Raw genomic sequence first — 11,268 nt, 5'->3', positions numbered from 1 at the left:
TAATGTATGTGTTTGTGCAAATGGAATCCGGGTCCTTAGATGGAAAAGATGTGTAAATAGTACCACTTCCATATTCCTTCCATCCACCCATCCATTCATCCATTCATTAATTCAAGGAGGCCATGTAGCTCAGGTTGACTTCCAATGTACATGTGTGAGAACTAATCTTGAAATCCTGGCCTTCCTGTCTCCTCCTTCCCAGTGTTGGGATAAGGGACCTGCCTACACTACCATGCCTGATTTATCTGGTGCTACACAAGCCCTCCTTCCACTGAGCTACAACCACGCCTCACCATGCCCAATCACACCCCCTACCACATGCTTCCTTCCCTCTCCCCAGCAGGGGATGTCTCATGTATGTTGGTTTCAAACTTCTTTTTTTAAATATATATTTTTATCATTATTTACTTATTTATTATATATAAGTACACTGTAGCTGTCCTCAGACACACCAGAAGAGGGATTTGGATCCCATTATAGATGGTTGTGAGCCACCATGTGGTTGCTGGGATTTGAACTCAGGACCTCTGGAAGAGCAGTCAGTGCTCTTAACCACTGAGCTATCTCTCCAGCCCCTTAAATATATTTTTAAAGATGTATTTATTATATATAAGTACACTGTCGCTACCTTCAGACACACCAGAAGAGGGCATCAGATCTCATTACAGATAGTTGTGTGGTTGCTGGGATTTGAACTCAGAACCTCTGAATCAAGTAACATGACAGCTCTAACCACTGAGCAATCTCTCCAGCCCTTGTTTCAAACTCCCCACCCCCACCCCCGGAGCTGAGGACCGAACCCAGGGCCTTGAGCTTGCTAGGCAAGTGCTCTACCATTGAGCTAAATTCCCAACCCCAGTTTTGAAATTCTTATGAAGCCAAAGATGACAGTGAATTCCTGATCCTCCTGCCTCTTAACTCAGGAGTTGCTGGGATGACAGGTATGAACTATCATGACCCAGCATTTTATATTTCAGACAGAGTCTCACTAAATGTTCCAGGCTAACTCTGTAACCCAGACAGTACCCTCCTGAGATGACAGGACCTGGGCCACCAAAAATGGCTTATTTTCTGAGTAGTAGGGTTTCTACTGTCCAGAACTCATCAGTGAGAGCTGTGGATTGATAACCCTGGCCCTCTGGAGGTGAAGGCAGGAGGACTAAAGTTCAAGCACATAAAATACATAAAACCTTATCTCAATCAGGTAGTCAGTCAGACAGACAGATAGACAGACAGACACACAAACTCAGAGTTGGGTGGCACACACCTTTAACTGCAGCATTTGGGAGGTGCTGTGATAGATCTGTGAGTTCAAGGCCAGTCAGGTCTACAGAGAAAACTTCAGGACAGCCAGGGAGAAAAACAAAAATAAGTAACTAAATAAATATCTAAAGTCTCTTTGGAGCTGGAGAGATGGCTAATTAATTGGTTTAAAGCACTAGCTGCTATTCCAGAGGACCCATTCAATTCCCAGGACACACACAGCAGCCAGAACTGTACCTCTAGTTCTAGGAGGGCCAACACCTTCACACAAACATATATGCAGACAAACTACCTATGCAGATAAAATAAAAATAAATACATTATTAAGAGAGAGATGCGGGGTTGGGGATTTGGCTCAGTGGTAGAGCACTTACCTAGGAAGCACAAGGTCCTGGGTTCGGTCCCCAGCCCCGGAAAAAAAAAAAAAAAAAAAAAAAAAGAGAGAGAGAGAGATGCTAGCAAGCGCAAGGCCCTGGGTCTAGCAATTGCAAGGCCCTGGGTTCAGTCCCCAGCTCCGAAGGAAAAAAAAAAAAAAAAAGAGAAAAGAGAGAGAGAGAGAGAGAGAGAGAGAGAGAGAGAGAGAGGGAGAGAGAGATGGAGAGGAAGAGAGGGAGAAGGAAGAGGAAGGGGGATGGGGATGGGGAGACAGGGAGGCAGGGAGGGGGAGAGGGAGAGAGGGGAAGAGGGAGAGCAAGCAATTCCTGCCATCAGTCTTTACAATGCAACTGTGAAGATTAAGAGCTCCAGCAAGTGGCCAAATGCACAGGGCATGTTCGAAAGGTGTGTGGGAAAGTCCGTGTCTCCTAAAACTTCAGTGGGAAATCTAAGCTGCGCTTTGGATCCGTTCCGGCCTCCACAGGACAGGCAGACCATATCAGAGCCAGAAGAGGGAGCTACCTAGAGACGTGATGTCACGTGATCTGCTTAGGTGTGGACAGCCAGATCGTGCCCACGTGGGGCTCAGGGAGGACAGTCCCCGGGATTCCACCCAGCTGTTATGTGAAGGTCTAGTGTGACAACAGGGACAGAGGCAGGTAGAATGCCAGCCAGTGCAAAGGCCCTGAGGCATGAGACAAGTTGCCATCCTCTGGAGAAGCCTCCAGGGCAGAACTCATGGGACTTCCTCTGATTAAACTCAAGCTGCCGCTGGCATTCAAGCTGAGGACCAGACCGTGACCCTCCATTACATAGACAAGCTGCCCAAGCAGGCGGGGCCTTGCTGATGTCACTGACGGGGAATAATTTCAGACCGGGCAGTGCCCTCTGTAACCAGCTCAGATCATTCCCCAGGGTACCCGAGGCAGAGTGACCTCAATCCTGGCTTCCTCTTAGGGTCACTTTCCTAGTCCCCCTGAAGCAGCAGGACCGATAACTCCAAGACACAGACAGCTCACATCTCAGTGGGCCTGAAGAATCAGGGACTCAAGTTCTTGCCCTGTCCATATTATTCAAGTTCTTCTGTGATTTACTGGATTTTACTTTCCACATCAAGAGTTTCTAAACTTTTGCTGAGTCTCAGTCTAAAGATCCTAGATAAGGATGTTTCCCCTGGGGGTTGGGGATTTAGCTCAGTGGTAGAGCGCTTGCCTAGCAAGCGCAAGGCCCTGGGTTCGGTCCCCAGCTCCGAGGAAAAAAAAAAAAAGGATGTTTCCCCTGGCCACGCCCCCAGCCCCTCACTGAGGGAGTCTAGGCAGGAGCTCCACCCCTGAGTCGCAGCCACAGCCCCTTGTGTTTACCTTAGCTCCCCAGCTGTGATTTACCACCAGTGATAGGTTGTCCCAGTCCCTTTCCACTATAGTCACCATGTTGATGGAGAGAGGAGTTACTACTGTTCTGAAGGTGAAGTCAGGTTTCCTTATGAGACAAAGATTTTGAAGCCTGGCCTGGTCCATGCTTGTGGCCTCAGACATCAGGAGGATGGAAGATATAAGAACAACCTCTACAGCTTATCGAGGCCCTGTGTCAATACAGGCTCCACCACAGTGAGGCAGCTGGGGACACGGTTCCCGGGCAGAGTCTAGCATGAGGAAAAGGCCTGGGTACAATTCTCAGTATCCGTCAAGGAAGGTCCCAACTCGTTTCTTGCCAAGAGTAGTGTCAGTTCACGCCTGTCATGCCAGTCCAGTCCACAGGATGCTGAGTTCAAAACCAGCCTGAGCTAGTCTATAGAGTGAGACCTTGCCTTATCTCAAAAAAAAAAAAAAAAAAATCCAAAAAGATGGGCCAGCCAGCAAGATGGTTCAGCAACCAAAGGTGCTTGTCACTGAGCCTCAAGACCTGAGTTTGATCCTCAGGTCCACCAGGTGACCTTCTGACATCTACCTTTGAGCTCAAAACAAAACTAAATAAGAAAGATCCGGGCTTGGTAGCACACACCTTTAATCTCAGCACTCAGGAGGCAGAGGCTGGCAGATCTCTGAGTTTGAGGCCAGCCTGGTCTACAGAGTGAGTTCCAGGACAGCCAGAACTACACAAAGAAACCTCTCAGGAAAGAAAAGAGCAGACTGCTGTGGAGTTGCACACCCGCCATCCCAGCATTCAGGAGGCTGAAGCAGAAGTACTGAACACAGTCACCACATGACCCGTGACCCAGCGATCCCCCCTCCAATGTATGTGCCCAGAAGAAATTAAAACCCATATCCACACCAAAACTTAAAATAGTCACAGCACCCAGAAAGTAGAGACAGTCCAGTTTCCACACACCTGAATGACAGGCACATAGTGTGGGCTATCCCCACCTTGGAATATTACTCAGCCAGGAACAGAAGTGAGACTCCCACATATGCCCTTAAGGACATGGTGCTCAGTGAGAGAACCAGCTCCCAAAAGACATCCAGTGGGTCTCTCTATGACAGGAAATGCCTTGAGCAGGAGAATTCAGAGACATCAAGTGGACTGGAGAATACTGGGAGCTGGTAAGACGCTAAGGTAAGACGCTCATGGGGACAGAGCTCTCTTTGGGATGATGGAACATTCCTGAGTTTGACAGACGAGGGTTGCCCAATGTTTATGCACTAATAACTGCGTTTATACATAAATGAGCGATTTATGTGGTATGTAAATTATATTCCAATGAGCTGTTATTAAATTAAACCCAGTCAGACACCTCCCAGGTGTGCGTCCTGCCATCTCTGTATTACAGGGAATCCAAAAATGTCCAGGGGTGCAAGGAGTTCATTCTAGGAGAGGAACTTTGAGTTCCAGCACGGAACAAAAGAGGCCGGGTGCACTGGGTACTGTATGCCACATTGTTTTCCAGAAACATGACCACTTCCTCAGGACCCTTCCAGACAGGTCCTTGCCAACCTTCCTTACAGAGGAAGTGTGCAGGACGGATGGCCAGAAAGTCACAGGGCCTTGTGCTATGTGTGTGCACTGTGAGCTCCAGATGGACCCAGGCACGGGGAAAGCTTCTCCTCCTCATCCTGGGCACCACCCCCACTGTGACCCGTCCAGGCACAGGAAGAGACAGGATCTACTGAGCCACCAGGAAGGAATCCAGGCATCTCGAAGGACTAGTTGTCTTTCCAGAGGGCTCCCCAAAAGGTAAACTTGTCAGCAAACCTCACCCTGATGCTATTTAAAGGTGTCACCTGGGGCCAGGGGGAGGGGAGTGACACTAAGAACCAACATTTCCCAGCCCCAGTGCTAGACTGTGTCTGAAGGTCATTGCATCTAATCTCAGAGCCACAGGCTGCTGGGCAGGTATGGGTGGCCACGGCTGTCGTGGGTGTCTCCTGGGGATAGGTGTGTCTGCAATGAGGAGGAGGTGGACGAAGTGTCCCAGTTCTGCTGCCCGGACTCTGTCCTCTTGTCCTCAATGCCCCATAACCTGGTCTGTCCTTCCTGCCCAACCAAAGGTTCTCAAACCAATCACTGCCCACCCTTCCTCGACCATTCTTCTGTGCTCCCTCCCCAGGGGCAGCCTCAGAGCCTCCAAGATGAAGAAGTCACACTGTCCTGCACGTGCTCCACACAGCTGGCCAGTTGACTGTGACACCAAGTTTCTGGGGAGAGAGTAGGACGTTTGCCTGTAGCTGTCTGAGAGCTGCACTGCTATGTGTGGCATGCATCAAATCTCCAATGCCAAGTGAACGTTTGTCAGTCTGCGTGTCACTCCTTGGCTGACACAGCTGGTACTTTTTGCTGCAGGGTCTCAGGCTAGGCCCCCAGGGCTGTTTCTGATGGTCAGAAATGACCTTGAATCTCTCTCTTGGACCTACACTCATGGCTCCAATGTCAACCCTGGCCACATTCCCTGTGCACCCCTGGAAGCCTAGGCTTTCTTTCTGGTTTATATTTAGAAAAACCATTGTCCTCAGAGATGCCTTGTTCACAATTTTGTTGCAAACGATCATTTTCCCCACAATTAAAGCACTAGGCATTTTGAGATCTGAGGCCTTTAGCACCCTTGTCACAGTCTCTTTGCAAATGACTTTATTTTCTGCAACTGAAGCACTGAGCACTTTGATATTGGAGACCTCTAGCTATAGTTTGATATTAGCATGGTGTGTGTTAGAACCAGCGCTGGTTGGGTTGGGATTCCTTATCCACCGTCTATAGGTGCCGATGGAGCCTTTAATGGTTTAATAGCTTTTACATTCCCTGTTCGTATCTTCATGAGCCATGGTCTCTATCAACACCTGCCTTGAGTCAGGGTCTGATTTAGCGTTGTTCATAGTTGAGACGAATCTTTGTAAAAAATCAGCGAAGGCTTCTGCAGAGCCTTGTATAATCTTTGTGAGTGAGGCATACTTTTCCCCAAGCTCTTACAGAACCTCAGCGACATTGTTCTACAGCAGCATCACTACACTGAATCTGCTGCTGTTTGTCAGAGCACCACCCTTCACGTAGCAACTGCACCACCACCCTTCACGTAGCAACTGCACCACCACCCTTCACGTAGCAACTGCACCACCACCCTTCACCTAGCAACTGCACCACCACCCTTCACCTAGCAACTGCACCACCACCCTTCACCTAGCAACTGCACCACCACCCTTCACCTAGCAACTGCACCACCACCCTTCACCTAGCAACTGCACCACCACCCTTCACCTAGCAACTGCACCACCCTTCATCTAGCAACTGCATTTTACTGTATTCATTCCCCTTACTCTATTTCCTTTTCAGTATTCACAACTTTTTCCCTCCACCATGGTGACCACTGCAACTTCAGACTGGCCTCTAGTACAGCTGTTCCCAATCTCTTCCAGTTTAGGGGATTAATTCTACTTTGAGTAGCCCAGTTATTTAGAATTTGTTTCACGTAAGGCAAATGCATCCCACATGAAACCATAGCCTCTTTAAAAGGCCTTAGGTGTATCGTTTCTGTAGGACGCCATCCCATCTCATCATAACTGTGTTCCCACCATTAGCAGGCATGCGCTGTATGAGCACTGGAAAAGCTGATGGTGGTCTCCTAACCCCAGGCCACCCCTTCCCTAACTCTCCCATCAGCCTGTCTTCCTGCTTTTCCAGCTCCTCTCTGACCGGACCTTCTCCTGGTGAAGTTGTTTCCCCCTTTTCACCTGCGGAAACACCTGCCTGCTCTCCCAGTCACCCAGACGGAGCCTTGTTCTCTCTCTGGTGCTCCTTGATTCCCAAGTGCTGCCATCTCCACCCTCAACCTCTCCAGCTGCACCCCGAACTCTGCAACCCTTTCAGAAGAGTAGAGTGACCCCTTCTGTTATTCCATTTCAGCCATGTTGTAGCTGCTGTTTCTCAGGCCCCGCCATTTCCACCTGCAATTTTCCCAACTGCTTAGCTGTTCTCCTGACCCTCCCCCTTTTTTTTTAAGAATAAAAGGAAAACAAAAACAAAAACAAAGGGTTGGGGATTTAGCTCAGTGGTAGAGCCTAGCAAGCGCAAGGCCCTGGGTTCGGTCCCCAGCTCCGAAAAAAAAGAAAAGAAAAGAAAAGAAAACAAAACAAAACGGAAAATCCCCTCTGGGAGCAGATATCCCAGCACCAATACACTTTTTCTGGTGTCTTGGGGGAAAAAAAAACCAAAACATTCCTTCATCCCCTGCCGTTTCCTCTGTGGGCAGCTGAAATCAAATTTCCCATTTTATCCTTAACTTTGAAGCACCATGTTGAGGCACCAACTGTAGCCCATCTTTGATACTTTGTAGGTTCTTTTTTCTCTACCCTTTATCCCCCGACCCCAGTCTCACCCCCCCAACCCCCATCACTAGATAGGAGAGGAAGAAAGATAGGGGAGGAGATAGATAGCGGTCCTTGAATCTAATTTCTTTGCTCTTGTTTCTTCTCTGACCACAACTAATAAACTGCAAACAACCTCCTGGAACAACTAACAACCAACGGTCAACCTACTCAGACGCTAGCATTTATTTGTTTGTTTAGCTGCTTTTTCAAGACAGGGTTTCTCTGTGTAGCCCTGGCTGTCCTAGGGTTTGCTCTGTAGACCAGACTTCGAACTCACAGAGATCTGCCTGCCTCTGCTTCCCAAGTGCTGGGATTAAAAGTGTGCGCCACCATCACCACCTGGCTGGCCTCTAACATTTATACAGCCTCTAAAAGCTTCCCAGAATTTCAAATATCATATAATCTCAGGAACTACCTGCAGCTGGCAAAACCACGCCTCTGTTAGAGCACGAGGCAAATCATAGTCAGCTGCTGCGGACAGTCTGAAGCAGCCCCTCATCCCACACCTGGGATAAAAACAAAAACACACTCTTGTAATATTTCTGTGTTTTTAAAAGAAACCAAAATTCCCAAATTGTCACTACAATTGACATCTTCTGAAATCTAGCGTACTTCATTGCCACCTGTCCATCTCTTAGCTGTGTCTCTGTACATCTCTGTCTCCTATCTTTGTCTTTTGTCTGTTTGTTTTCCCTTTTTTCTGTCTTTCTGTTTTCAGTCTATCTCTGACCTGTTTTTCTTTCACCTCTATTCCTTGTCTGTTTATTCTGTCTTCTTGCTCTGGTGTCTCTGGTCTCTATCTCTGGGCTTTGTCTTCAATCTCTATTCCTCTGTAATCTCGTTCTTCCATCTCTAGTTTGTGTCTCTCTCCACCCCCTACCCCCTTCACCCCCCCAACCCCCACCCCGTACATGTACACCCTCCACCCCCACTCCTTGACAGCCGATGGCCTAGGGACAAACAGGAGCTGACAGACCCAGCTTGTGGAGTCGAGGCTCCGCCCCCATGCGCCCATTGGACGGCAGCAGCCATAGCCCCGCCCCCGACCGTGCAGCTGGAACACCGCGCGCCGCCGGGCACAGGTCGGGATGCGCCGCCGCCTCTGGCTGGGCCTGGCCTGGCTGCTGCTGGCGCGGGCACCGGGAGCCCCGGGCGGGTACCCACATCTGGAGGGCGACGTGCGCTGGCGCCGCCTCTTCTCCTCCACCCACTTTTTCCTGCGTGTGGATCCTGGTGGTCGGGTGCAGGGGACGCGTTGGCGACACGGCCAGGACAGTGAGTGCTGGGGCAGCAGGGAGGGATGGGCACACATCCCGAAGGCTCCTAAGCAAACCCGGGGGTGGGGGGGGGTGCCTTCTGGGTGGGGTCAGTGGCAGACTGAGGAAGGGGGATTCCTGCTTCTGGGCTTGTGGCCTGCCTGAATTGGGATTCCCTCTGTTCCCAGACATCCCTATTTGGCAAATGAGGTAAGAGGGGATGCCCTGATCTCAAAGTCCTGCTAAGAGGCCGGAAGGAGTGAGGTCTGGACAGAGCCCTACTCTGCATACAGAGGGCCTTCCATAAGTGCTTGTGGCATATATGTGGCAAAAGGAAAGGCCACCTGGGGAGGAAGCTGGGGGTGATGGGGAGGCCACAGCCAGCTTCCCTGGTGGTAAACTCTGGCAGAGTTCCTGGGAGGGTTTGAGCTCAGCCCTGGGCAGGTGACAAGGCACTGCCCATCCCAGTGGCTTTCATCTGGGTTCCAAGGCCCTCATTAGGCCACACAGGACGAGGGCTATGACAGGGGACTGGCTGGGCAGGTCCATCCATGGTAGCACAGCCAGGCGGGGTGGCCCCAGGCTTTGGAAGAGGCCCAGCTGAGTGACCTGGCCCTTCAGTGTGTCTGAGATTTGGATCCCACCTAGATAGGGATGGGGTGACAGGTGACAGGCTCTGTGTGGACAGAGCTCTTCCCTCCTTAACTTGGTCGTTCCTGTGTGGTGCTGGCCAACAGCATGCAATGTGAACCAAGATGGTGCACTGACATGGGTCTCCCCTGGGGTGAAGCAAGTGTACTCTTTTCGGAGCAGGGAGGACTGGTGGAAGAATGGTAATGGCTGCTGTCCTGAGTGTGAGGCCTCCCTTCCAAAGAGGGTCTGGGCCTAGAGCCTGTGGTGGGATTCAGCCTTCCCTGATTCCTTCCTGAAGGAAAGCTGAGACTCCGAGCCAGCTAGGGCTTGCCAGGGATGGTCACGGACCAGTGAACAGATGAGGTCCACGGCTAGCTCTTCCAATCCTGGGCCTGTCTCCCTCCTGGAAGTAGGTAGAGTTGGCACCCTGCCCCCAGGGTTGTGTAGGTGCCACAAAGCAGAGGGCATACAGTTGGTTTTCCAAGCAGAAGCTAAGGAAACACCGGTGCTTAAGCATAGCCTAGCTCCCCAGGTCTTTGCTGGCCAGCCTGTTCCTTAGTTTCTGGTGGTTGTAGACAGACTCCTCTTCATCCAGGAAAGCTCCATGTTTGTCGCAGAGTCCTGGTCTCCAGGGTCCACACCAGCTGGGGTTGGAGACACAGTGGTGATGAGAACTGCTACCTGACCATCTTCTGTCTCCACTCAGGTATTGTTGAGATCCGTTCTGTCCGTGTGGGCACTGTGGTGATCAAAGCTGTGTACTCAGGCTTCTATGTGGCCATGAATCGCAGGGGCCGCCTCTATGGGTCGGTGAGTGACTGGCAGTGGGCAGCTACTGGGTGGTAATGGCCGACGGCACAGATAGCCAGTCTCACGCACCCGCCCTGCAGCGGGTCTACTCTGTGGACTGTAGGTTCCGGGAGCGCATCGAGGAGAACGGCTACAACACATACGCCTCACGACGTTGGAGGCACCACGGCCGACCCATGTTCTTGGCACTGGACAGCCAGGGCATTCCCAGGCAAGGCAGACGGACGCGTCGGCACCAACTGTCCACACACTTCCTACCAGTACTGGTCTCATCTTGAAGGGCCTGGCGACAGTTCAGGAGGCGTGGGTGACACACAGGGCCGGGAAGATCTGGAGTTGAGTAGCAAAGGGCCAGGCTAGAGACCCTGGGCCCACACACGTCTTTGTCACAGGTTGGGTACCTGTTGGCTGTCAGGCATGGAGACCTGGCAGGGTCCCTGCAGGTGAGGCCAACATTTGGGGATACACAGAACTGGCAGTTTCCATCCATCTAGTTTGGAGGTGAGAGGCTTGGAAAGTAAAAACAAGGAGAACCAGGGAGGGTGGACACGTGCGGAGGGCAGGGCCCAGGTCAGTGGGAACACAGACATATTAGCCCATGTGGCCAGAGTAGGGTACTGGAGTCAAGAGCACTTCTTGCTCTTCCAAGGGGCCTGGGTTTAGGTCCCCCACGTCAGACTACTCATAACCACCAGTATCTCCCACCCCAGAGGATCTGACTCCCTTTTCTGTTCTCTGCAGGCACCTGCACTCATGTGCACGTACCCTGCACCCATACACATAAAAAAACGGTTTGGGTTTTTTTTTTGAGACAAGGTCTCTACATCACCCTGCTGTCCTGAAATTCACTATGCAGGCTAGGCTGTCCTGGAAAGAGATGCCCATCTCTGCCTCCTGAGTACTGGAATTAAAGACATGCACCACCATGCCAGATTGACATGGGGCCTCTGAACACTGTGTTCAATGCCCAACTTGTCTGGAGTCACTGGGAGGGACCGGCCTGAGGGTACATATCACAGTCCGAGGAGGCCAGTGTCAGGTGGCCAACAATAAACGTTTGGAGCCTTGATGTGCAGTTGCTTGTCAGTGGCAGGACCCACACATCGTGCTAAGAGCCTTCAGACGGATGCTCTGGTCCA

General features: G+C 51.0%; 1 protein-coding gene across 1 annotated transcript; it reads left to right on the top strand.

The window, feature by feature from the left end:
- The first annotated feature begins 8,508 nt into the window (after positions 1-8,508).
- Positions 8,509-11,198, top strand: Fgf22 (fibroblast growth factor 22). Its single transcript, NM_130751.2, is given in 3 exon segments — positions 8,509-8,705; positions 10,026-10,129; positions 10,210-11,198. Coding segments are annotated over 3 exon segments (489 nt in total). The 5' UTR covers positions 8,509-8,518; the 3' UTR covers positions 10,408-11,198.
- The last annotated feature ends 70 nt before the right edge of the window (positions 11,199-11,268 follow it).

This window comes from Rattus norvegicus, chromosome 7 (genome assembly GCF_021556685.1).
Source record: "Rattus norvegicus strain SHRSP/BbbUtx chromosome 7, alternate assembly SHRSP_T2T, whole genome shotgun sequence".
Classification (NCBI taxonomy): Eukaryota; Metazoa; Chordata; class Mammalia; order Rodentia; family Muridae; genus Rattus; species Rattus norvegicus.
Note: the sequence above shows the minus strand (reverse complement) of the source record. Positions and strands in the feature narration are given on the sequence as shown.